This window comes from Melanostigma gelatinosum (genome assembly GCF_949748355.1).
Source record: "Melanostigma gelatinosum genome assembly, chromosome: 15".
NCBI classification, from domain to species: domain Eukaryota; kingdom Metazoa; phylum Chordata; class Actinopteri; order Perciformes; family Zoarcidae; genus Melanostigma; species Melanostigma gelatinosum.
In genome coordinates this window covers 17,741,306-17,768,732 of record NC_136648.1, presented here as the reverse complement: position 1 = coordinate 17,768,732, position 27,427 = coordinate 17,741,306, and the positions used below count along the sequence as shown (strand labels likewise).

The 27,427-nt window shown below is 46.0% G+C and overlaps 1 protein-coding gene across 2 annotated transcripts; it reads right to left on the bottom strand.

Moving 5' to 3' along the window:
• Nucleotides 1-774: 774 nt before the first annotated feature.
• LOC306788907 (desmoplakin-A-like) lies at nucleotides 775-26,181 on the bottom strand. 2 transcript variants are annotated; one of them, XM_079284614.1, is made up of 24 exons: nucleotides 25,854-26,181; nucleotides 24,424-24,508; nucleotides 24,144-24,262; nucleotides 23,048-23,192; nucleotides 21,006-21,131; nucleotides 20,796-20,855; nucleotides 20,515-20,682; nucleotides 11,978-12,082; nucleotides 11,799-11,894; nucleotides 11,587-11,712; nucleotides 11,230-11,382; nucleotides 10,982-11,136; nucleotides 10,546-10,672; nucleotides 10,177-10,363; nucleotides 9,813-10,063; nucleotides 9,496-9,677; nucleotides 9,214-9,352; nucleotides 8,156-8,349; nucleotides 7,855-8,017; nucleotides 7,424-7,507; nucleotides 7,211-7,318; nucleotides 6,835-6,933; nucleotides 4,887-6,701; nucleotides 775-4,431 (listed from the first exon to the last, which is right to left on the bottom strand). In XM_079284614.1, the coding sequence occupies exons 1-24, from the start codon at nucleotides 26,093-26,095 to the stop codon at nucleotides 1,207-1,209; spliced, it is 8,154 nt and encodes a 2,717-aa protein (XP_079140740.1). In that variant the 5' UTR covers nucleotides 26,096-26,181; the 3' UTR covers nucleotides 775-1,206. The 2 variants fall into 2 exon arrangements, with proteins under 2 accessions (XP_079140740.1, XP_079140741.1); XM_079284615.1 differs by having other exon boundaries at nucleotides 6,204-6,701.
• Between the last annotated feature and the right edge of the window lie 1,246 nt (nucleotides 26,182-27,427).

Sequence of the window (27,427 nt, the reverse complement as noted above, 5' to 3'; positions counted from 1 at the left end):
TGGAGATCGGGGGTTCTGCAAGGCCCGGGAGCCGCAGTGGATCCTCAGCTAAGCCTCTCCCAAACCGCATCAGGCCAAATCTCCACCAACCATTCCTCAACACTCCAAACAACCGACGAAGGCTCACTCCGGCCGAGGTGGGGGCCTAAGCTAGTGAATATATTTTTAAACGGTTTTAGCAAATACTTTTAGCAGTACATCAAAACAAAGATGACCATAGGCTCATTTATCAAGTCAGTTTGTAGTTTACAATTCTGTGAATATGTCCAATTGTTTTATTCAGTGTGTTTCATTGGCACCGTGATCAATAGAAGTGGTACATTCCGTATTCATGTTAGAAATAAAGGATTTGGTTTGACCTGTTTGGGCTGAATGCACCATCCAAGAAATGACTTGGTAAATAAATAAATTATTGTTTGAATAATTATATTATATACTCAGTTTAATTGCCATTAGGCCACAGGAGAAACTTGCTGGATCATTTATATTTAATGACTAATTAATTGGTTATTAATATCAATGTTTGTTAATACATATATGTGAGACCATGATTATTAGATAAAGAAAATAACGGCATGCATTGCTGTTGAAATTACCAATTTTGTTTCCCACCTCTCTGGTGTGCTTAGATGGCTACAGGCTTGCAATTGTAGTTTTATCATGACAATTGGCGCCATCCACAGGTAACAATAGATACTGCTCTCTCCTCATGCAGTGCACATTTTCAGCTTTTAATATGCACAGACATCCAGCTTGTAAATGAATGAATCAAAATTGTGGTGACAACTTTATTTTCAATCACGTGAGAATAACATTTTAGTGGCAAGGAATTTTCATTGTTGATCATTACATTGTCAAGTCAGTATTTTAAGCTAAACGTCAGCATTTGCAATTAACAAAACAACTTTTTTCAAAAACATGAATGAAAAACAAAAAATTTGGAATAAACAATAGGAAACTCAATTTTGACTGCATGCTGAAGCTGAGGTGAACAAGCATATTTTCTAATACCAAATTGTGAAATTCCCCTAAAAATCCCTATATTAAAATTACCTATGACAAATATATTCATTCAACATATATGCGTTAGAAGTATGAATCTTACTCTGTATTAAATTGAATATTGAAACACTAAAACGTCAAAAATTGCACTCAAGCTAACATTTAGAAAAGCAAACTGCTGTCTAGGTTTTTTTATGGTGTGTATTAAAAGTGATCGCTGGAGCTGTAGCTGGTAGTGTTGGAGGAGAAGTTATAGCTGACAGTTGAGGAATAATCCACACTGCCTCTACGAGATCCACTCCTGGAGCCGGCTAGGGAACCAGCTCTGGAACCAGAGCGAGAACCCGGGTTAGAGACATTATAAGGGCTGCTGATTCCCTTGGAGGACATTGAAGAGGCCTGCATCATCTTCATACCATTGCTTTCTTCCACCATGCAGCTGTCCATGGCCTCCTTGTAGGAGATCTTCAGTTTGGTCTTGGGACAGGTCAAGTTCTTCTGGTGGGTCCGTGTATTCTGAAGCTTCTGGGCCCCTTGACCATCCAGCCAACCTCTGCGGATAGCTTCTTCGATAGTGACACGACGTCCAGTGCCAGGCTCTATCAGGCCTCCAGTCAGGTACTGAAACTCCAAAAATCTCTGGCCAGCTTCATAGGGCAACCATGTCTCCTTCACTGCCTCTGCTACGGACATCTTTCTCTTAGTCTTCACATCCTCAAAGCCAACAAAGGCTTTCTGGGCAGGTTTCAGCTTAGCGCCCATGCTGTCATCGATGATACTCTGATGGACAGCATCCTGCAGCGACAGTCTCTCACCGGTGGCAGGGTTGATGATACCACCTGTGCATGTCTGGGCCTCCAGTAGCCTCTGTGCTGTAATAGTGTCAACGATGCCTCTTCGGACCCCTTCAGACAAAGTGATTTTCTCCAAGGTCTCTGTGTCAAATATAGCCGCCACAGGGCTGTGGTCATCGAACATCTCAGGGGGGGAAACAGTAATCGAAATACTGTTGAAGCGTTTACGAACGGTAGGAGAAGAAGGCGCGAGCTGGGTGGGACTGCTGCAGGTGACCATGTCATCAACATTGCTGGCTGCAATGGTCATCTCGGTGCTGCTTGTTCTGCTGGTAATTTGGTCAGCAAACTGGGTCAATGTTAGTGTTCCGGCACGATACTGATCCAAAGCCTTGTCGTCAATGACACCGCGTTTAATGCAGTCCTGGATGTCATACTGGGTTCCTGTTTTCCTGTCCACTATCACCAAACGTGCAGAGCCATCAGACCCCGTGATAGTTATTTCCTCCCACTCGCCCTCCTGCTCCGATAACTCCAGGAAAGTGTCGTAGTCAATTAGTTCCCGGTGATAGGCCTCCCTCACTGACATCTCCAGCCCAGTGTCTGGGTCAACGATCACAACTCGCCTCTTTCGAAGGACATTGCTGCGGCTCTCCTGTGACTTCTGGAGCTTCGTCTTGTCTTTTAGCGGGAGGAGTATTAGGTCTGTCTTCGGATCTCTCATGCACCTGTCCTTAAGTTGAAGATATGTCAGGTTCTCTTTCGTATTAGGGTCAAAGAACCCTTTTGTGTCATCTCCTTCATAAGTTAGAATCTCATTCATCTCCTCATCAAAATATCCCCTTTTATAGGCAACAGCAACATCAATACGGTGGCTCTCGTTGGGGTCAATAATCCCACCACTTGCAATTTGGGCCTCCAGAAGACGGATTCCATGACCTTTCTCAATAATATCTTTCTCAATAGCCTGGAAGAGGGAGATTGTCTTTCCTGTGGATGGGTCTCTGTATCCAGTTACGGCCCTCTCTGCTGACATCAGCTTATTCTTAAACTCTTTTCCTATCAGGCCTCTCTTTGTGGCATCCTCTACTGTCAAGAACACATTGTTGACTGGATCAACAATGAAGCCAGAAGCAGCTTGGGCCTCAAGAAGCTCCAGGGTGGTTCCTCTCATGAGCAGGCCTTCCTTCATTGCCTGATAGAAGGGCATTATTCGGTCATTGGCTTCATCATAGATCCCCGCAATGCAGGTAGAGCCATAGAGATAGGACTTTAGCTTGTCTTCAATTTCTCTGATGGTGAGCTTTCCCTCGTTGAGGTCCGCCAAGTCAGTTTCATCCAGCAGTTCAGATTTGACGAGCTCTGCCAGAGAGACTTCGGTACGTATACCCTTCACTGTCATGGGCTTTTCCGGACCACGGAGCAGAAGCAGGCCAGAAACAGGTTCCACTGTGCACTTCTTCCTGAGGTCATTATAGGTTATCTTCTCTCCAGTCACTGGCTCCAGGTAGCAGGTGGGTTTTTTGCCCAAAGCCCTGTAGAGATCCTCATCAATAAGATTGCGATCCAAGGCCAGGTCTTTTGGAAGGAACACACTCAGAACAGGGTCCAATATACCTCCCACAGACTCCTGAGCCTGGAGCAAGCGGATGGCTGTGTCTTTGTTCACGCGGCCCTGTTTACAAGCCTGACCCACAGATAACACTTTGCCAGTGTATGGATCTTTGAAGCCTGTGCTAGCTGCTTCAGCTATCAGCAGGGTGTCTCTGTCTTCGGTGTCTACAATCCCTCTTGAGCAGGCAGTATCAACAGGCATCTTTTCATCAAATGCGGGGTCAACTATGTAGCCTGTTGCCGCTTGAGCTTCCAGGAGCATGATGGCGCTCTCTTTGCTGAGGAGCTCCTTGTTTTTTGCTTCAGTGAATGGCATTTTCCCTTGGGAACCTGTTGTCATGCCAGCAATGATGCCGGTACCCTTTAGACTAAGCTGGATGTCCACAGCTACCTCATCCACGCTCTTTTTTCCATTTAGGAGCTGGTCTAGTGTGGCTTTACTGATTATGCCACAGTCGCAGAGCTGGTGGGCTGTGACTTTGCGACGCACCCCATCAAATATCAGCTTGGATGGATCGATTGTTGGGACCTTTTCATCCGTCTGGGTCTGCCGGGTCAGAGTGTTGGGTTTCTGCTGCAGCCTCTGTATCTCTCTCTGCAGGGCATCTCTCTTGAGAGCCAGGTCTGAAGCCTCCTTTTCAGAGATCGACAAACGACTCTTGTACCTCTCCTCAACACTCTTAAGCTCCCTCATGAGCCTCTCAATCTCGTTCTTCAGGGAGAGCCTGTCTCGATCAGCCTTGTCTCTTTCTGATTGAAACCTCTTGATGTCGCTGTCTCTCAGCTCATGCTGGCTCTTAAAATAGTTGAAATCCTTGAGGACGGCATTCTTTTCATCCTGCAGCCGCTGTTTGTTGCGGAGCTCGGTCTCTAGAGTGAGCTTGATGCGAGTGAGCTCCTCCTCTATGCGCAGCTGACGAGTCTTGTCCTGCTCCAGCAGTTTCATCTTGGACAGCAAACTGTCCCTCTCCAGCAGCACCTCGCTGTATTGGCTTTGGGAATCATGCATCCTCATGGATGTCTGGGGAGAGACAAGGAAACACATTATTATGCCTGCAAAGAAATGCCAAATAAAACCAGATTTTGCCCACAAAGACCCACAATTCCAATGCATTAATTACATGTGGCATTGCTTTACAGCATGTTGTAAGGGCTTATCAACATTTAAATTGTGATGTCACCAATCACTAATTGAATGTTTAGAAATGCCAATCAGATGTACTGTCTGAACCAAGTATGCATTCATTTAATGATTGTTCAGTACCACAATGTGCAATGTTAAAGGTTAGAAAGATAAAGCATTTGTAAGTAAGTGCATTTCATGAAAAACACCTAAAATAAGCAACATGCCACCAATGTAACTGGGCCACTTTGAAAACATGCTCAGTCTTAATGCATCTAAAGCTGTTGCATGCAAAAGCAGAACAAAATGGGTTGAATTATGTGGAGATGATCCTTCAGTGCAATTAAAAATACCTCAATTGATTGTTTTTGGAATTTGTCTATTTCCAGTTTGAGCTTTTCTCTCTCCCTGGTCAGGTCACTGAGGACAGTCTGGAGCTCCGTGGTCCTCTTGGAGCTACTCTGAAGTTGGACATGCAAGGCTGAGATCTGGGTGGTACTCTCTCCGTCGATACTGTCTTTGCTAAGCTTCAGCTCATCCCTCTCCTGTCTAACTGCCCTTAGCTCCTCCTCCAGCCTGAGTCTCTCCTTCGTCAGCTTCTGCGTCAGAGTCTTCAGCTTTTCGATCTCTGTAGTGAATTCGTTAAGCTGCCGGCTCTTCTCCTCAATGGTCTTATACAGGCTCTCATTGCGTTGGTTGAGCTCACGAATTCGAGCCTCTTCCTGCTGGAGCTTCTGTTTGAGTGTCTTCAGCTCGGCTGAGACAGCAGCCAGCTCCTGCTTGGTGACTTTATGCTCCCTCAGACTCTTGTCCAGAGCCTCCTGGAGGGCGCTGAGGTCCTGCTCATACTTCCTTCCATAGTTGGCCGTCTCCAGCTGGACAGATTTCAGTGTGGTAATTGTGGTGGTGTGCTCTCTGCAGGTATGTGTCATCCTCTCTAACTCTGCCTCCATTCTCTTCCTACGCGTCAACTCATCCTGGGTTGCCTTCTTTTGCTTCTCCAACTCAGCTTCCGTTCCATCCAGAGAGCACTGAAGTTCCCGGATACGGCTCTGCAGCCTGACAGAACTCTGCTCAACCTTGGTTTTCTCGCTGGTCTGCTTCTCCAGCTCCACTCGGGTAATGCGGATCTCCTGCTCGGACACTTTAAGCTTGTTAATGGACTCCAGATACGAGGCGTTCTTTGCCTTCAGACCTGCCTCAGCCTGTTTCAGGTGATTGATCTCCAGTTCCAGAGATCTTCTCTTCTTCCCCTCCTCCTCCAGGTTAAATGTTAGCGTGCTGATCTGCCTGGACTTTTCCTGAGTGTTTTTGATGGCCTCCTTTAGTTTGAGATCAGCGTCTCCTCCCTGCTGCATGAGTGTTCTCAGCTGAACCTCCAGCTCACTGCGCATCCTTGTTTCTTGTATCACCGAGGACCTCTGCTGGCTGGCCTCCTGCTCTGCTCTGCTTTTCTGCTCTTCTGTGTGAGCAATGGACTGCCTCAGTCTCCTTAGCTCCTCCTCGAGGTCTCTCTTCTCAGAGGTGAGTCTGTCAATTTGCAGTCTCAGCTCTGCCGTGTCTTCTTCTTTCTGTTGTGAGGTTTTCAGGATCGTGGTCTTGGTGACGTGGATCTCCATCTCGTATGTCTGCTTAAGTTGATTAACCTCCTGGGTGCACTGTGTTCTTACCTTTGAGATATCTGATTCAGCATTTCGCCGACGTGCCGCTTCCTCATCTAGCAGTATCTTCATCCTCTCCAGTTCACGTTCCTTGTCCTTCACTGACTTTTCCAGGTCAATCTTGATCCAGTTGAGTTCTTCCAGTTCTTTCTGTCTGCGGCGAACAGCCGCCTCATACTCTTCTTGCTGGTTGGTGTAGCGCGCCTCTGCCAACCTTCTTTTCCTCTTTTCTTCATCCAGCTGGAACTTAATTTGGGTCAGCTGGTCATTGAGCTCTTGAAGCTGGCTGTGTGTGCTAGCCAGGCTGTCCTTGGTAGCGTTAACTTGTATTGCCGTGGTTCTCTTAACATCTTCAAAAGAAATAAGCTCGCTTTGTGATTGACTGAGCTCCAGCTTGTAGCGGGCCAAAGCATCCTCCAGAGACTTGTTTCTCTGGTTGCGATCCTGGACGTCGTCCTTCAGACGCCTCAGTTCCTCCTCCAACATCTCGATCTTGGTGTTTCTGATCTGAAGAGAGTATTGACAAAACCAGAAAGAGCCTCAGTCACCTACTTTCATGTTGTTGAACAAACCTATATGATATTTTTTATCATACTATTCATTTTACCAACACAATATCCTTGACAAATGTGATCCCTACCTTCAGCTCTTCCATGTTCTTCATCAGCTCCCCAAGGAACCTGTAGTAGTCACTAGAGCGGGTGAGTAGCTCTATGTACTGAGACTGGAGGTCAGCCGCCTGAAGGGAGTTAAAATGAGTGGATGAATACCGATGTCAAATATTCTCATGTTAATTACATGCCAGTGAGAACGTGAACAGACAGATGCATTTAAGGGATTGACCGTTAAATTGGTTGTATCACATAGCTCATAATACAAAGGACGTAACCATTGTTTAAGATAATAATTCATTAGTCCCACAGCATGGATACATAAGTAGTAGTAATAACTAAGGTGTACCAATAATTAACAGCAAATTGGTTTAGTGTGACTTAATGGAGAGGCCCTCCTCATACCTCTTGTCTGACCGCAGAAGCGGGCGACTGCAGCATCGTTCTCTTGATAGGAATGTTAAGCAGAGTTTCCAGGCCTGCACCGTAGGAAGCCAGCTGCAGCTCGTAGTCCTGAAAACCCACAATGGACTTCATTATTTTGCACCACACATGCTTGGGCTCATCTGCTTGTTGACACGTGTGAAATGGTTTTATGCACATGAATTGACGACCTACCTTAATGGAGACAGCGCAGGTGTCTGCGTTTTTCTGCACAACCTCTACTTTCTCCTGCTTTCCTTTAATTTCAGTGTGAAGCGCCTGTGCAGTCAGCAAAAAGGGAGATTAAATTCACCGATTAAATTCACATGACACTGTTCAGTCTTTGCCTCTTCTGAGACATCCATCATTTTGTGATGCAAGAATTGTAATGATAATATTATAAGCGATTACTCAACAAATGTATTTGCTTGGTCTTAAGGCCTGAGAAACAAAGGACATGTTTGCACACTTTTCACTTATGCTGCTGCATAATGTATGAAATCCACACACCTACACCAAATGCTCAGTGTCTCAATTTGAGTGTAAATGGTGGATAATTCCAATTCAAAATCAAATCAAATCCGTCATTGACTACAATTTGTTGATGTAAACAAGGAGAGACGTGCCTTCTGCTGGTTGAGGTGGTCCATTAGAGTCTGAATGTCACTGAGTTTAACGGTCTGGAGCGCGTCCTGGCGCTTCCTGGCATTGTCTATCCACTGTTGCAGGACAGTGCTGCTCTGCTGATAATGACTCAGCTGTTTCTCCTGCTTCTCCAGGTCCCACACTCTGTGGAGGAAAGAGTGGGAGGAAGAGGAAGGGATGAACGGATATTTTTAATGTCGTCACCGGCAATGTCGAACAGAGGATGTGGAGAACTATTCACGGGTATTGAAGGAATGTGTGCACATGAAGAGATGATCCCACCTGCTGTCAATCTGGGTTTGGATGCGGCGCCAGCGGTCAGACATCTGACCCACCAGGTCTGAGTACTTGGACAAGTCCCCATCACACTTGTGGAAGGACTCTGAGATGTGACCATTCCAGTGCAGCGCTTTAGCCAGGTCAGAATCCATAGCGGTCAGCAGGTCTCGTTTTTGGTCCAGATCACTCTTCATTTGCTTTAATAGACAATCACAAAATAGATTCAAATTCTTCATTTCAACTATAACCAGGCATCCTATTTAAGCCTCATTGCATCTAGAGGTGGGCGCTGTGAGGAGTCAATGTACTTTGTCACAGTCGCACCACTGGGTCTTGTCATGTGACCCAAGTGTGGAACCTAAATTGTCACACATGTGGATTAGAACCCATTCCAGTCGCTGTGGACTGAAGAGACATAAGGACTGTGAGATGCGTTTGAAAGCTCAGGAAAAAAAAGTTGATCAGTAAACCTTTGAGTTACTATTTGTCACGGTTTAGGCTTTGCCGCCTGTGTTCCTGTGTCTCTGTCTCTGTGTCTGTGTGTATTTCCCCTGATTGCACTCATCCTACTCGCATGCCCAGTCCACCCAGCTACCTTCAATCTTCTCATCACCCCACACATACATACTCCCCTGCTTTCCCTGTTCTGGTTGTCAGATCGTCCTTGTTCATTCCCCTGTCTGTTCCAGCATTGTGTCTCCCTCGTGTCTGCTCCGTGCTCCAGCGTTGGGTCCTCGTGTTTGCTCCTGGTTTTTACCTTTGCCTTTTTTGTGACTTTGGATTTTTTGCCCACTCCCTGTTGGAGTCGCTTTAAGTTTTTGTTTATGACCTTTTTGATGATAAAGATTCCTACATTTCCAACTTCACCTCATCTCCAGTGTCTGTGTTTGCGCTTGAGTCTTAGCTAAACCTGAGAGAACGTGAAACTATTCTTTTTTTCACAAACGCTGTTTCCAAGTGCAAGAATGAACTTCTGTGTGTTCTACTAATTAATGCCATTTGTCCTGAAACTGGAACGCAAGAGACTGCAGTTCAAACTAAATATAGAAAGTGTGTCAAACCTTCAGCGTGCTCCGATAGTTTTCCACTTCCCGAAGGTCCAGAGAGGTGGTGTCCTTCTCTGTCAGCCGGGCTTCGTGGACTTTAATGATATCTTCAGCCTGGAGAAGGCTCTGGAGCAAGGCCTGAAGAGCTGACAGCCTGTTAACGACACAAAGCCGTCACATTAAATGCACTCCTTCTTGTCAATTGCTTTCATTTACATTTCATTTAGTTTGTGCAGTATTTTCTAAATAATTGTGGGATGGATAAAAAGGTGATGCGATGAGACTACAATAATGCACCTTTGATGGTAGGCCGGGTAGAGACCCTGCAGGCCTCCCAGTTTCTGGTTGATGATTTCCAGTTCAGAGCGGAGGAACCTGGCTTGCTCGGAGTCGGCAGGTATCCCGTCCAGCTGCTTTATAATCTTTTCTCTTAGTCGCAGGTACTCATCATGAATGGAGTCCAAGTCTTGGTGCACAGTCTGGATACCAATGTGTAAAAAACAAGTTAGAAACGAGCATCACTCGTTTCTTATCGATATTTTGCACATTTTGAAAGGTAGCCAAGAAGAACCTCACTTTTATTTGGATAGAACAATAAAAGAAAAGTTACACACCTGCAGATTCTGGATGTGCACTGAGCACTCGTGCACACTGTTGTCCCCCAGGGGAACGTGGAGATGACTGGTGAGGCCGGACTCCGCCAGCTCCAGCCTGCGTCGAAGTTCTTGCAGACTACTGAGCAGGGTAAGGCTGAGGGTGGAGCTGGCTGGGGGAAGCTGGGAAGTCTCCTTGATGACAGTGGTCTGGGTGATCGTGGGAGACGCAGGCTTCGGTTTTGGGGGTTCAGGTTTCACCCCTTCATTGGCTGGTGGAACATTAGACGAACATTAATGTATTGTGGGGGGAAAAAACAGCAGTAGTTTTGCAAATGTAGTGGACTGGCATTTTAAGGATGAGTTAAAAACATTTTACACTCACTGTAAGCAGGCAGCTGGATAATCAGGGTATCGTAGTGGTTCTGGGCTTTATCAAAGTGGCCCTGGATAGTTTTCTTCTCATCTTCCCCAAACATTTCAGAACCTTGGCTGGTACGCAGGAACTCTTGGTAGTGAGTCTCCAGTCTTTTGATGATACTGCGGTACTCATCGGGACGCATCTTAGACAGCTGAGAGACAATGGAGAGGAGTCGGGTTAAGCAAGAGTCACAGGAGGTAAGCAAATACAGAGTTTCGAGTTAAGCCGGAAATAAAATCCAATTCGACTTTGCTTGGTTTTGAAAACAGTGAGTTATTGTAACAGCAAAACTCAGAATTGGCTGCGTTTGTTGCAGTCTTTGCGATATCTTACCATGCTGACAGTGAGGGAGCTGATGTAATTCATGTCTTTGAGGCAGTATTGCCACGAGATGAGGCTCTTGATGTTGATGTAGAGCTGATTCCAGATGCTCATGATGGCTTCATAATACTGCTCATTCCTAGGGGCAGCACAAGTCATGAATATACAGCCACTGCGTGATAAACATGATGTCATATTTATCTAAATGTTTCCCACGTTTTCATTTTAACGGAATAACTACTTGCTCCTTTTTGGTATCAGCTCATTTTCTGACCGCTTAAAGCCTTTGAAACAGTTATGCAGTAAAGGACTTGAGGCTTGTAAATGTGATGTGTCCAATAGATTCATTACATGATGAATCCCCTAGAGCTGACACATTTTGAATCGCCCCAACTAAAAGGATTTGCACAAGACCTACACCGGTCTACATTGACTGAACGGTTCTTACTTGTTGGCGAGGCCGATGCTGAGCGGGTTCGGTGGGGGGATCTTCAGACACACAGAGGGAATCAACATGTCCATGCCTCCGGGTCCCGTCACCAGCCACTTGCTGCGCTGCGAGTTATCCTTCAGGATGCCTTTATTCTCTTTTAGAATCCCTATCTGAAGCACAAAGCAGAAGTGACAGTGAGTTAGACTTGTAACATTCCACCTCATGCTCATGTGTGTGAGTGTGAGAGAGAGCATACACCCCACCTGGTCTTGTTTAAAGTCACATATGGCCTGGACCATGACGGGGCTGCTGCTCTTCTCCTCGGGGTTGCGAGGCTTCAGCCTGACAATGGTCTTAGACTTGTTGACCAGACTTTGGACCTGCCTCTTATTCTCCATCACATGCTCCTTCTCTCTCTGTGAACATGCAGATATCAGACCTGTGTTTTTAACTCAGCCACTATGCACTGCAACTATACAACACGAATGCAGACATTCAGAAGACTTCCACTTAGTGTCTTGAAAAGAAAAAACTGGCGGAACCAGTTCACCAGACTTTTAAATGATTTAAACCTGTGTCACTCGACAGAACTAATTGTTTGAGCATGAGCGTGATGATACCTCCAGGTTTCTCAGGAGTTCAGTGAGGTTATCCAGCGGGGTGTTCTTGTCACACGTGAACTTGTTTCGGATGGACTCGTGCTCTCTCTGCAGCTTCACGTAGGTCTCGTTGGCCTCCTTGAAAAACTGAAAGTGGCAGCAAAAGGCTTCGATCAGCGTTCACGTGACAAAACATACAGAGCATTACTTTCACCGCAGGGCCGAGCGCTCACTTGGCTGTAGGCCGCATTGTCCTTCAGGTGGATGTCGATACACTTGGTGATCTGGAGCAGCCAGCTCCACTGGGTCTGTAAGGTGTCCATGTAGGCCTGTGGGCGCACAGAGTGGTCAATGCAAAGCCAAATGAATAGCTGGCTGTTTAGGTTAGCAAGAACACCCAGAAACACCTTACGTCAATCTTATCAGAGGCGGGGTGGTTGTTGTTCAGGAGTCCATCTGCTTTCACCTTCAGCTTGTTTAGCTCCTTCTCTTTCTCCTCCAGGTCTCTCATCAGGCCCTGTCAGGAGAGCGGAACGTAAGGGAAGCTTTTGTCTCGAGTGCGAACATAATTAGGGCCCGAGCACCGACGTAGTCGGAGCGGAGGACCTATTGTTATTCTGATGTTTATTATTATTATCGTACCTGTTTCGTTGCAAAAAGGAGGTGCTTGGGATCCTGGGAATTTTTCGAAATTTGGAACGCAAGCCAGAATTTGCAAAAATTTCAGTCTGATTGGGGTGCGCAGCTGCGGGTATGAAATATTGGCTCGATAGCGCCCCCTATTGAGTAGCCCCAACATTGGGTTTCACCTAGCTGTATACAATTTGGTAGGTATGTGGAACGTGATGAGACGCACAAAAAATCCTCTTGGAGTCTTTCATCAAACCAAACAGGAAGTCGGCCATTTTGAATTTTGTGACGTTTTCTGACCATTTCAAGGCATCATACTTGAACAAACTCCTCCCAGATTTGTATCCGATTGACTTCAGATTCGGCTAGTATGCTCTTGAGACCTTGGCAGTGAAAAGTTATCGAACTATGTATCCGTGGCATGGCGGCAAAAAAACACCATTCGCCACGAAACAAGAAGTTGTAACTCGGCTGTAGATTGTCTAATCTGCTCCAAATTTCTCATATGTCATAACATCCTGACCCGGAACACATCTATATGATAATTTAGAATCATAGTAATAGCGCCACCTAGTGGCAACCGGAAGTTGTAAGTTGTGTACTTTGACATCCTGCTCCTCACAGATTAATCAGATCCCTCTCAAAAGCCTTAACACCTTGATCATGCTTCATTGTGAAGATTGTAAGAAGTTGTGGAAGGGCGGCGACGTGGCGACTCGGCGAATTTCGATCCTTCGTCATGAACGAGTAAACTGTTCTATTTCATCCTTACTGACCGCCAGAGACAGTGCTTAACACTGGATATCTTCCGTCGCGCGCATGCGCAGGTAGAATATTTATATCAACAAAGTCACGTGTGACCTCGGATGACCACCGTCGTCTATAAGTTCCGGTGTCATCCTGAGCTCAGTCCTTTTTTCTTCTCGCGTCGCAGGTTAGCTACCATGGTAGCATAAACAAGGATGTGTCTACGATCAAGACATATTAGAGCTCGTCGCTGTAGCCTTGTGACTACCGGTCGGAGTTGCGGTTCTCTCGCCCTCCAAAGGCTGCGACGAGCTGTCCCTCTTCGGAGGGAACGGTGTGTTCGCCGTTCGGACATCGAGCCCCGGACTGGTGGACGCCCCTATCATCGGTCGTCACCAGTCTGATAAGGGCCAGCTAAGTCGTGATGACAGCAATCGGTAAGATCGATTAACATTGTTTTCTATAACAGTTGTTTGTTCCACGGTTGGCAGAGCGCTTCCGCTCTAGTAATCGAGTGGCGCGCTAACGAGAGCGTAGAATTACGCTGTCGGCCCGCCCTTCACAGTGTTACGGCTATCAGTTAGCAGAGTGTTCCTGCTCAGGCAAACTTTGTGAGACACTAGATCCGCATTGGCGTTGTGTACATGGAGATTTAATCTTTACATCTGACGTAATTCGCAGTTAGCAGTGTCTTCACTCAGGCTAACTTGGATGCTAGCTGGGACTGCGTCCATCAACTTTGTAAACCTTACGGCTGTCACAGTTAACAGAGCATCCCCGCTCAGGTTAACTCAGTGGAAAACTAGCTAAACAAAGCTGATACTGGGGCTGTAGCCATCAACTTTGTATCCTTACGGCTGTCACAGTTAACAGAGCGTCCCCGCTCAGGTTAACTCAGTGGGAACTAGCTAAACAAAGCTGATACTGGGACTGCGTCCATCAACTTTGTATCCTTACGGCTGTCACAGTTAACAGAGCTGTCACAGTTAACAGAGCGTCCTCGCTCAGGTTAACTCAGTGGGAAACTAGCTAAACAAAGCTGATACTGGGGCTGTAGCCATCAACTTTGTATCCTTACAGCTGTCACAGTTAACAGAGCGTCCTCGCTCAGGTTAACTCAGTGGGAAACTAGCTAAACAAAGCTGGTACTGGGGCTGTGGCCATCAACTCTGTAGCATTACAACGATCACAGTTAGCGGAATGTGCTCGCTCAGGCTAACTCGGTGAATGCTAGTTATACTAAATCAACATTGAGGTTGTGCCCATTGATGGTTTTTACGCATTACGGCTTTCGAGTTCGCTCCGGCTAACTAGACCAAGCTAATACTCGGATTGTGTCCATTGATTGTTGTAAACATTATGGACATATCGGTAGCGGATATCAGTTAGCAGAGTGCCCTCGCTCAGGCTAACTGGTAGCACACCAAGAATTACAGCACCTGTCCAAGTGAAGAGTGTCCTCGCTCCCCTCTCACTGTAAGGACTGTGGTTTTTTTTGTCCGTTTTTACAGTAGCAGAGTGCTCTCGCTCAAGCTAACTGGTGGGGCACCAATATCTGCAGCAACTATCCGAGTGAAGAGAGTGTCCTCGCTCCCCTCTCACTATGAGAACTGTTTTCCTGACCTGTTCCACAGTGGCAGAGTGCTCTCGCTCAAGCTAACTGGTGGGACACCAATATCTGCAGCAGCTGTCTTAGTGAAGAGAGTGTCCTCGCTCCCCTCTCACTGTAAGGACTGTGTTCTTTTTGTCCGTTTTTCACAGTAGCAGAGTGCTCTCGCTCAAGCTAACTGGTGGGACACCAATATCTGCAGCAACTAGCTTAGTGAAGAGTGTCCTCGCTCCCCTCTCACTATAAGGACTTGCCTGGCCTGTTTCCACAGTGGCAGAGTGCTCTCGCTCAAGCTAACTGGTGGGACACCAATATCTGCAGCAACTATCTTAGTGAAGAGAGTGAGCTTAGAGAGTGTCCTCGCCCCTCTCACTATAAGGACTTTGCCTGACCTGTTTCCACAGTTGCAGAGTGCTCTCGCTCAGGCTAACTGGTGGGTCACCAATATCCGCAGCGGCTGGCCAAGGGAAGAGTGTCCGAAGGATCACTCGCCACTGACTGCCCCCTGCCTGTTCTCTCAACATTCAGCAGAGCGCTCCCGCTCGGACTGATTTGGAATTCCGCATAAACTAGTGGGACAAGGGTTCCACCAGAATCGCGGCCATGTTAAACTCTCCCGGCTGTAGGACCTGTATAGCTCCTCTTCAGCCGGAGGACGGCCCTGACCTCTTGCCCTAGCAGGGAGAACCCAGGCAGGACCTGCGGCATCACGCCTTGAGCAGTAAGGTCTGCTAGGCTGGCCGAAGTGGAACACCTGATGCGGGAGGTCTACCTCCCCCTGTCAGGGCAGCTGAATCCAGACCAACCTACCCTGGTCATTTGTAGGGTGCTTGCACGCCGGGCATACACAGCAGCTGGAACATCCACCTGTGAGTGCCTTCTTCAGGCACCTTCCCGCCCTCACCACCTTTTCTGTTCCTCCCTCCGAGGAATATCTGAGGGAGTTGCGTGCATGGTGGAGACACCAGGGCTCTCTCCCGCCTTACATCAGACCATGCAGGAGGTGGCAAATCTGGCCTTGCACGTATGCCAGCCAGTTAGACGACTATGGCGTCCATCAGTTTCCCCTGAGGAGACTCTGAGGCCCGATGCCAGGTGCCCTCGACCCAATGTCGGGTCAAAGATGACCTGCTATCCAGGGCTTAGGACACAGCAGCGCTGTGCACCGTATCGACAACTCCCTCTCCCACCTCATGCTTTCCCTCGCAGATTCTCTGCAGCGGGCTACTTCGACGCTTCTGCTCAGTGATGCTTCATTGCAGGCGTTTGCGCTCATATCGAGGGAACGTGGATGTATGATGTCCACCCTGGTTCAGACTCGCCGCCAGGTTTGGCTGGCGCAGTCACCCCTATCTGAGACATGTAGGAGGACCCTCCATACTGTCCCAGTGGAGCCTGGTGAGCTGTTCGAGTCAGCTGCTGTACAGGCGCTTCAGCGGACTGTTAGAGCTAGCCAGACCAGGCAGCAGTTCTCTGGTCTTTGCAGGGACATGCCTGCACCCCCAGACCTAGGGGTCCCATTTTTGGCCCACAAGGCCGTTTTCTCAGCCTCCAGCTTACCCTAGTAGCCGCAACAGGCCTCGGCATCCTGCTGAGAGGCCGGACAGCTACCTATACAACCCTACTTACGTCCCCGTCCCCCCCGGCAGGGGTGCCAGGAGATGTCTCCAGGCCGGCTGTCGGGGTTCTTTCTCCCATCAGCGGATTTCCAAAGGAGAGTGGTTCACGTCTATCGACGCCTGTTCCCATGGTGCATCACCACAACTTTCAGTCCTGGGTGCTTCCATTCGGACTCTCCCATCTCCCCATGGGTGTCCACAGTGTGTTACTGCTGTCCTTTCCCCCTGCAATCGCAGGGCGTGAACATACTGCCGTACTTAGACTGGCTGACCTAGGCACCGTCCCGGCTTCAGGCGCCACAGGACACTGCTCGCCTTCTCTCACGTGGCCCGGTGGGCCTCAAGGTGAACATGGAGAGGAGCTACCTGAGCCCTTCTCAGAGCATAACCTTCATTAGTGTGGCCCTATGAGGGCCTGTCTGTCGCCCCAGTGCGGATGGCTGAACAGCCTTCACTTGGATGCCAAGTGGCACAGATACAGGGCAATAATATTATCGAAACAGTGTCTATTCATCTATTCACTATCCCCATGGAGGGAGTGCATATCTGGCGAACAGTGTCCCAGGAACCGAGCCCCAGGGGCTCTGTTCCATTCCACCAGGAGATTGTCACAACAGATACCTGCCTCTCAAGGCGGGGTGCAGGGTGACAGAACAGGACAGCCTGGGGGCAGTTGTCTGCTGAAAGACCGCAGGTCCGGGTTCTAGAGCTAGTGCTCGAGCACTTCCTTCCATGTTTGAAGGGAAAGCATGTGCTTGTCCGGTGGACAGCACCTCTGCTGTGATTTCCCATGAACTATCGATGGGGCACCAGATCTGCAGAAGTTGCTACGGGGATCACCGTGGCCTTCTGACTTGGGAGGCCCCTCGCCTGACCAGCCTGTGGGCAATGTACCCACCAGGAGAATGGAACAAGGTTGTGGTTTTCCTGTTCCGTTACAAGCCTCCACCGGGAGAGTGGCGGCTGCATCCAGACGTGTCGACCCACTGCCCCCACTGGGTCTCCCTGACGGAGAGGACCAGCCCTCTGGGTCAAGATGCCCTGGCTCACACGTGGCCAGAGGATCTTCTTTATGCCTTTCCACCAGTCCCTCTGCTTTTGCTATAAGCTTGTCAGAGTTCTTCCCCGACAGGAGGGATCTCCTGTCGCAACTAGAGGGTCGGATTTGGCATTCCAATCCCTGCCGCCTTCAATTAGGGGTCACGGGAGGGCCCGACCGGATGCTGAGTGGCTGCATAGAACCAGTCTGACGGACTATTCTGAATGCCAGTGCCCGGTCTACCTGCCTGCAGTACAAGAAACAGGTGGAAGCTGTTCTCCGACTAGTGTGCGGCTCAGAACAAGGTCCCAGTACAGCGCCCCGTGCCTGCTGTACTGAGTTTCTACAGTCCCTCCTGGATAAGGGCCGGTCTCCCCTGCATGGGACCTACCCTTGGTACTGGACAGCTTATGCTTGTCCTTTTGAACCCCTGGCACAGGCGGAGCCTAGATGGCTATCAGCAAGACGGTTTTCTCCTTGCTGTCAATTCAGCTCAATGTGGGGGCGAGCTGCATGCCCTATCAGTGGAAGAATCATGTCTGAGGTGGAACTCAGATGGCTTGGGTGTCACTTTCTGGCCTAAGGCAGTGTTTCTCCCAAGGGGGTGGATACGTTCACATATAAACCGGCCTATCCAGCTGGCAAAGTTGACCCCCCCCCTCCCCCATCGGGAGAGGAGAGGTCAAGGCTGCTGTGCCCAGTGTGGGCCCTCAGAGCTTATATGGAAGCCACCGCCTGCATAGTCAGTTATGGTGAGCCTAAGAAGGGCTGTGCTCCTTTAAAAAAAAAAAAAAAAAAAAAAGGAACAACAGCACCTGTCCCACTGGATAGTGGAGGCCATTGCCGATACATACAAGGCGAGCGGCTGCGCTCGGCCATCCGGGGTGAAGGGTCACTACCAAGAGTGTCTCCACACCGAGGGCAAGCCTGAGTGGTGTGCCTGTGGGGGATATATGTGCGGCGGCCTCATGGGCATCACCGAGCACATTCACCAAACACTACAGAGTTAACGTTGCCGACCCTCACCCACTGGGGAGGGTTCTTGGCCAATTTTCTCTGCCGGAGCTATAAGGGGTAGTTACTGTGCTTCCTCTGGTATAAGTCATCCAGTGTTAAGCACTGCCTCTGGCGGTCAGTAAGGATGAAATAGAACGAAAGTTACGAACGTAAATACGGTTCTATGAATCCTGGATGACCGCCAGAGTTCTTGGTCACTCGGAATCCCGTGAACTCGCGAGAAGATTCCATAGGACTGAGCTCAGGATGACACCGGAACTTATAGACGACGGTGGTCATCCGAGGTCACACGTGACTTTGTTGATATAAATATTCGACCTGCGCATGCGCGCGACGGAAGATATCCAGTGTTAAGCACTGCCTCTGGCGGTCATCCAGGATTCATAGAACCGTAGTTACGTTCGTAACTTTCGATTTAACTGGACTCCACATCATCAGATCTTTACCAGATTTCACATGTTTGATTAGACTCCAGGCTTGAAGACATCTGCGGGCCACTTTTGAATCATAGTCATAGCGCCACCTACTGGTAACAGGAAGTTAAAGTCTTTATACTTTGGCTTGTTTCTCTTGGTAGGTAAATCAGATCAACATCAAATTAGTTCCACACAAATATAAGAAGTTCATAATGCCAGTTCATGAAGCTTTTGATGTTTCATCGAACGCCGTTGCCGTGGCGACGCAGTCTTCGCCATAAAAAACGAAGGTGCTTTTGAAAGGCTAAAAATGCTCGAAACATAAGCAAACTTGGCACACAGATTACAAGCCCAGAATTTAGATATATAATATGATTTTATTGGTTCAGAGTGGCAAATCTAGCCACAGAACAATCTAAAGACCTTTGTGATGAAAATATACTCAAAGCTTGTTGTTTCGTGAAAAGCCGTTGCCACGGCGACGCATTCTTCGCCATGAAAAATGAAGGTGTTTTTGAGGGGCTAAAAATGCTCAAAATTGTCAAACACATTCAAAATCTTGAATGTAGTTATCGAATGTAATTTTAATGCTTCAAAGTGTGAAATCGGCTCAAGAGCGCCCCCTACAATATTTAGACGATGCAGCCCTCGCAGTACGTTTCACCTAGATGTATACAACTTGGTAAGCAGATGTATCCCATGTAGACTTAAAAAAAAGTCTTTGGGGTCTAAGCTCTAAACCCAACCGGAAGTCAGCCATTTTTGAATTTTGTATGAATTTCTCGTGGGTTTTTTTCCATTTCCAGGTGCTGTACTACGAACTCCTCCTAGGGAATTAATCCGATCAGCTTAGAATTTGGTCAGAACAATCTAAAGACCTCAGCGATTAAAAGTTACGAAAAGCTTTAGGTTTCATCGAAGGACGTGGATATGGTGTGGCAGCCATTTTATATGGTTCGCCATCATCCATCAAGCTGTTGTAACTCGACTGTACTTTGTCAAAACTGTCCCAAACTTGACATGCTTGTTGACTGTCATGGCTTTAGGACTTCTGCATGCCAATATTAACTCATTGTTATAGCGCCACCTACTGATAAGCACGGACGTAAGCAGGATTCTATAATTACAGCGGTCCAAACACTGAACTTATTGAAAGGGTTTGTGGGCACACCATGAGAAAAAGACTTATCTGATCTAAATGAGCAAACTAAGATGCTTGGAGAGCAAAAGTTAGATAACAGTGGATTTTCAAACCATGTCAGTGGGCATTAGTATAAATGATCTGTCCAGAGCTTCTTCATGACAATCAGGTTAAACATTATAATGAATGCTTCACACTACAATCTAAAGTTACAGAATAACTTAAAATGAAAACTGTTAAATTAAAGTGTTCAAGTAACAGCAAATGGCACTACTGTTTTGTTAACTTTCATGTAACTCCAAATACAATCAGCAGGGAGTTGAACCCCATCCCAGTAAACTGACAGTCTGTTATGTTCCAAACACTGAAGCACATTCACACACATTAATTTTCTTAATGATCTTTAAAGGCTTACATTTATGATTGTATCGGATGTACACTCAAAACATTTGAGGCTTAAGACCTGGCAACATGATTTTGCTACGCTGCTGGTCTACGCAGGAAATACCTCACTCATGCACGCAGTGTATGACGGTCACAGAAATGCATGGCCAGAGTCCTGCTAGCACCCTCGACGTGTGTGAAGTTGTGAGGGCCCAATCAATGCAGCTTTAATTCTAACTAAGATTTGATCGGTATAGGAAATAAACCACATCAGATATTGAAGGTATGATCACGCCCATAAACTAAGACAGAAAACATCCACCCAGCAGAAAAGAGGAGGTCCTTACTGAGTAGCTCTCCTGCTTCCTGGGGATGTACTGGTCGATGTTCTTGTCTCCCCAGTCGAACATGAGCTCTTCCTCCTCTTTCTCATTCACCCACATGATGGCTCGGGAGATCTCGTTGATGATGCCCTGGAGCGCACGCAGCTGGTGCACACGGCTGTCTGACATTGTCTGAGACAGACACAAGGTAATGTATAGTTATGATAGAAAGTAACAGTAGAGCAGCAGACATTGACAAAGTTTTAAAAAACTAAACATTTTTTTATAAAAGGGTTAGTTTCTACCTGCAGGCTTTCCCATTCTTGTTCCAACATGGACAGGTTGTACTTGTCGCCCCTCATGTTCTGAAAAAACAGAAGAGATTTAGTTTTTTTGCTTGTTTTTACATAAGATTACAACACTTCTGTGCACATCATGCATAGATAACCTTTACAAACAAGACGTATGAAGAAAGCAGTCCAAAGTAAACAAAATAAAACAGGATGACCACTCACCAGTTCATCTCTGGCACGGTCTACTTCCTGGCTCCTCTGGACCGAGCTGTGGTTTTTGTTGTGGCTTAGGATTTGCTTTTCGATAGCTTCAGAGTCATCTCCCCATGCAGCCGTCTCAATCATGCGCTACAAGATGCAAAATCGCAGTTTATTAACTTTTAAAATGCAATAAGCGCAAAACACAATTACAATGTCAAAATTCACCAGTTGAGGCAAAATAACATGCTTAGTGGAACATTATTGTACAGTGTTTCAAGAAATAACATACATGTATACAGATTTAAAATAATAAGGCTGGCACTTGTTTTATATTCAACAAACAATGCATAATCCGTCTCTCAATGGTCTCTCCCTCCCTAACGTGTCTGAGGCGCTGTAACTTATGCCTGTTCATTCCTCCTTTCAAAATAGGTATAGAATTAACTCAAAATATACTATCCCACCACATCGATGTGGCTCATTGATGGGGTTTTAAGTGAAGCTGGGGGCACAGAGGACTAAGCTCGATTTAAAAGCAATAAAGAATACACAGAGAGCCCTCCTTGTTCTTTAAGGCAACATTATTTTAACTCTCAACAGAGACACTATCAATTCCCTCCTTTGTCCTCTAGGTGTCAGCATATAATCATTAAGTCTGTCGTTTAGCAGGAAACTATCTCAACTATTCCCCCCCTTGTTCGCAGCCCTGAGCTTTGATAAGTGCTCTGCCAGCAAACCGACCTCAGCCAATCACTGCTCTCTACTCACATTCTCTCTCTCTCAAGGCTTTTGTTCTCTCACCACTCCCTTTTCCTTCATGACAGACTTGGCCGAAGCTGTTTAGAGACTGTCTTTAGTAAAAGTTTTATGTTGGACTGTCGGTACAATGGCTAAAAGCAACGTCCGGCAAGTAAATAGAGCCGCTAGGTACAGATGGCAGCAGTATAGGTCATCCGTTTCCCTTATAAAAAACAACTCAACACCGAAAGAACAAAGACTAAGACAGAAAAAAAATATTGAAAAAAACAAGTTTCTTTATCTGATGGAGGGGGGGGATGATTGATGAAACATAGTTTGAAGGGTGAGGCTTGAAGTGATGACAGAATGACAGGGTTTGTTTTTGGTCGGGTGGGGGGGCTGAGGAGGTAGAGAGTAGAAGGGCGTTTTCCCACGAGTGTGTTACAGTTCTGCTGAAATTCCCTGTCCCATAACAACTGAGTCAGTGGAGAGCGTCAGATTTTCACACGCCTTTACTTCTACCTTTCTTTTTGCTTTCGCAGCTTCTTTATCGGCCTCCCTCTATCTCTCCCCTCGCCTCTCTCACCGTCTCTTTCTCAAATGGCAGAGCTCTTTCCTCTTCTTTGTTTCAATCCGTCTCCAACCCACCTCCCCTGGCCTCTTTCACTCGCGCATCAGGTTTAGCCAGCGTGTCCAGATGGTTTCAGTTACAGGAGGTCAGAATAAGCGATAGGGTAAGTGCGTCCCCCCCCCCCTCCACCCCTCGCTTCACACAAAAAAAACAGAGAGCACACTAAGCCGCCCAGGCATGCACGGACACGCAGGTGCAACTATTCGTACTCCTCAAACAAGTTGGAAAACTATTGGGCACTGAGTTTTTCCAAGACGTTTTGTGGGCGATGCCGTCACAGAATGTGCCATCGTTTAATGACCGTCCAAAATAGTAAGTTATGTAAGTTAAAAAGATACATTTGATTATTTCATATGTGATTGATTTTACATGTATTTATTATATTGTGGTTATGTATTCAATTCAATTCAATTTATTTTGTATAGCCCAAAATCACAAATTTGCCTCAGAGGGCTTTACAATCTGTACACATGTGACATCCTCTGTCCCGGGACCCTCACATCGGTACAGGGAAAAACTCCCCCAAAAAAAACTTTAACGTGGGAGAAGTATCGAAACATTATTGTGTGTGTGTGTGTTACTGTTATAATATTGATTTAATTTCCTCATCAAGGCTGAAATCAATATTTTATATAAATAAATATATTTATTTTTCTTTTATCATGTTCTTAAATGTCTCGTATGAAGAGCTCACCTTCTGTTGAGCGATCCAGGCCATGGCGTCATTATAGATCCTCCCCCCTTCAAGGGAACCCACGCTGCCTCTGTTCCGTCTTATGGTCATACTACCGAATAGTTGCTGTTGGAGCGCAGCATGCATCTGCTGGAACTGGTCGACGCTGTAGAGTTGCAGAAAAGAGGGAAAACACTTTGTGAATCTTCCGAGGGCCCACTGACAGCACCACATCAAAGAGCACAGCTGGGCAAGTAGAGCTGAGAGGAATGTTCAGCGAGCATAAAACTCCTCAGAATGACTTTGTCTTTTCATGGTTTGGTTCAACTACAAAAGGAAATTCAAACTCCAGCACAGGGGTCTCAAACTCATTTTCACTCCGGGCCACATCAGCATCATGGTCGCCCACAAAGGGCCGGTTGTAAATGTAACTACTCGTAACATATTGTGAAATAACTCTCTGCATTTTATTATTGTTTATTCAAGTGTAAAAATATTGTACATGCAGTTATATAAATGTAAAAAAATATATTTAAGCACATTCTTGTTCTAACTTAAATCCTAATTCAGGGTTCAGAAACCCACATTACTCGATCAAAGATCAAACTATTAAAGAAAATATCAAAGACAAATATCAAACAAGTTATTACATTAACTTTGTTCAATGCTTGACAATGCTCACAATACATTTCCATTTCAAGTGTACAGTAACCAGCCAAAGAGCTGCTTCTATGACTCTGTTTAAGTATCTCATAATTTAGACTTTCTATTTCATAATTTAGACTTTCAATCATCATTTTGACTTTCTATCATAGTTCTGACTTTCTATCTCATAACTTCGACTTTCTATCTCAGACTTTCGACGATGGGGATATTTTTATTGTCAAGTCTAACTTAAAAAAAAAACATTTACCGTACTTTATTTGTTTTTGCTGGCGGATTCGCGGGCCACATAAAATGACGTGGCGGGCCGGGAGTTTGAGAGCCCTGCTCTAGCACGTTTGTGCAGTGTACCTACACGGTCATGAGTAGACATGCAAATGCAAACACACAAAGGCAGCCAAACAAACTCACGCTGCAATTTGCAACGGTAAACAAACAGTGCATCTCGCCTCACCTTCTGAAGAGGTCATTGGGAATACGCATTTGCTGCAGCTCTCTGCCATAGACCATCATCTGCTCCATGCTTTCTGCAGACATGTTCAACAGTTTGTCTGCCTCTCCAGCTGGACCCCCCTATAAAAATCACACAGTACAGACACCGGCCTTGAATCATATCTGATAATGGATGAGCGTAAAACAGAACAATAAAGTCAACATTACTGTAATCAGCACTAGCAGTGACGACAAACACTCGAGATGAATGATGTTCATTGTAACGTGTGTGCTGCACTTACACTCTGGAGAATCATCTTCGCTCTCTGCAGGTATTCCTGGCACTGGCCTGTCAGGAACAACCCTTTTTGATGGATTGCCTGTGGACTACACATGAGGAAAAAACAACAACACGTTTTCAGAGGTTGTAATGCAGCTTTAATTCATACCAATGTGCAAAGCGTGATCAAAGAATACGGTGTACTGTGTGTTTTACACACTCAATTCTACACACGTGTGTATGTACAGCTCGCTTTGTTTTTAATAAGCATTGCTACAAAGACATATGCTGTTAATATAGTTAATATACAGCTGTTACTAGCCCTTTCAAGAATTTTAACAGTAGCTGAATCACAGAATTAGGAACCTAGCTAAGCTGTTTGATATGAGGACACAGGAAACAAAGATATTGCCTCCACCAAAAATCAAAGACAAAACTACTACTGTTATTATTGTTATTACTATTCTTTTTCCAAGATGTTGGAATCATGGGGAGAGATAAACATTAGCTGTTATAAAGATGTTTTCATACTTTTCCGAAAACGACTGCACGAGGGTCACAATTCAACAAATAAGGAGTAAAACAAAAATGTATGTACAACATGTGATAACAAACTAATAGCATGAAAATCAATAAAAGAACAAAGTACTTTTCGGTAAAGAATAATCCATTAAAAATGATCAACTTTTTTGATATTTTAAAAATGATGAACTCATTCATTGCCTTTAGCCTGTCTATAGGTTGCAGAACATGGAAACAGGTCACCAAGGGGTCATCGATACAAATGCAAACCAACTGTTGACTTTCTCTCTCTAAAGAGCTTGTAACTCCCCCCCACACACACACATCATGGTTTTATTTGTGGGGGTTTTTTGTGTGTATTTGTGTTTTATATTTTAGTTTAACCATTGTTCACAACGAGTTAAGCATTTAGAAAGACATTTCAAAAATGAAATAATTTAAAAAGCTCTGAGACAGACGTCACTGTTAACACCGACATCACGGTGACAGTGGGAGGCCTTCCAAAGGGTGTGTGCGCGCGCGCACGCATTCCCTCTATTGTACCTCAGAATATTGGGCAACAGATCAGGGAGGATTCAAATAGGATGACTGAAGAAAAGCAAATTAGAAAATTAAGTTTCTAGCCAAGAGGCCAACCCCTGGGATGCGTTTGTTTGCACTCGTGATAGAAAGAACAGTTCCACCGGAAGTACAGCAGAATACTTTGTGTTCTTGTAGGTACAGTTAGCTCTCCAGCGTTCATTAACCTGTCTGTGGTATCTAGTGGCCTTGCTGGCATTTTTCTTACATTCCCAAATAGGTTTCATGGCTTTGTTATCCTGAAAGAACAACATGATATCTATGCTTTATTTTTTTACATTAACATTTAATGGCTAATTCAAACACTCTCGTGCCGTAAAACGAATTTCGAAGCAACAGGTAATTCCTTACCTAAATCCGCCACCTCCACCCGCGCCCCCCTTGCTCATGGCCACGTTCGTTGCGCCCCCTCCCTGCATGGAGGTCCTGGAGAAGGAGCTGTAGTGCACGGCGTCCCCTCCTTGGTAGTCTCCGTGGAAGCCGTTTCCACCGGCGAACACGTCGTTTCTAAAACTTGCACTCGCCAAATCCGGTCGCGAGTTGCTTCTCTGGCCCATGGTGGGCAGCCTCGAATTGGAGCCGTACATACTCATGTTTTTTAACGCTTTGCGAAAGCCTTAAGTTCGTTCCGCTCCAGACAGAGGACACAACGCGCACCTCTCCCCTCCCCGTGTCCTGACTGTTGCGCAGATAGTGCTCTGCTGTGAATAGACGGAAGCTGGAACGCTTTCGGACAGAAACCACACCTTGCTGTGTTTACGAAACACTCCTCCACCCACTGGCCTGTGTGGGAAGCTCGGAGCCTGGGCTGTCATTTCATTCTGCTGAAAAGTTATGACGCAATCACAACTTGATAGTTGAATTATTATGAATTGTCCTGGGGAATGTGACTTGAAGGGACGGCTCACACCAACATCTAAAATGTACATTTTGTCTCTTACCTGTAGAGCTATTTATCAATTTAGTTTGTTTTGGTGTGAGTGTTTTGGAGAAATCGGCCGAAGAGATGTCTGCATTCACAAATACACTTGATACACTCAGAAGTAATGTCTCTTTCCAGAATAAATATCACAAATAGCACCACAGGCAAGAGAAAAACAACATGTCTTTTTAATTGTTGCGTGAACTGTTCCTTTACCACTCGTCTTGGTTATGAATAGATAAGCCTGTCTTCTCACAAACAAAGGCTATTGTTTGCCATCATCAAAGCATGTTGTAGTTTATGACTGCTTGTTATGTCAGAGGCATTTGATCAGCTCTGTGGTACATTTCAGATCAGCTGTGTCATTGTATTAGATTAGTTGGAATAAATAGACTTTTACATAGTGTTTGGAATAACATCTAGCATGACAGCCAAAAGAAAAGAAGATAAAGCTGCTTTTCCTGTTATGATTTTACATGATGTTTGCTTTATTGTTATTTCAATGGATAATGAGACATTTGGCAAAAGGGACAACAGTTGGAAATTAGTATTTTGGCTGAGACTAACACATCCATAGTCACATTGATCACTGTTCATTTTCCCTGTAATAAATCGAAATATGAATACAAAATAAAATACATGTTTGATTTCAGACAGGACTCCCATGTCCTTCCCTGGGTCCTTAGGGCTCACTTAATCTCACGCATACGCCCTCTGAAGAATTATCCTAAACTCATGATATGATTTATTCTCAGATCTTTCCCAATACTTGCTCCCTTCCCCCTCTGTTTTAGCTTCATGGTCAATGTTGACTATGTACACAGTTGACAGTAATTAAAGAACAGCCAACACATTTAATCTCCAGTGCAGGAGGAGTAGAGACAGTTGTTGCGCAAAGAATTTGTCATCCCGGGTTCAACATTCTTGAGGTCAAAGGGAGTCAGTTTGAGAGTTCAGTGTTTTGCGTAGCTTGCTTGAAGCTGACAACCAAGTGACACCAAGT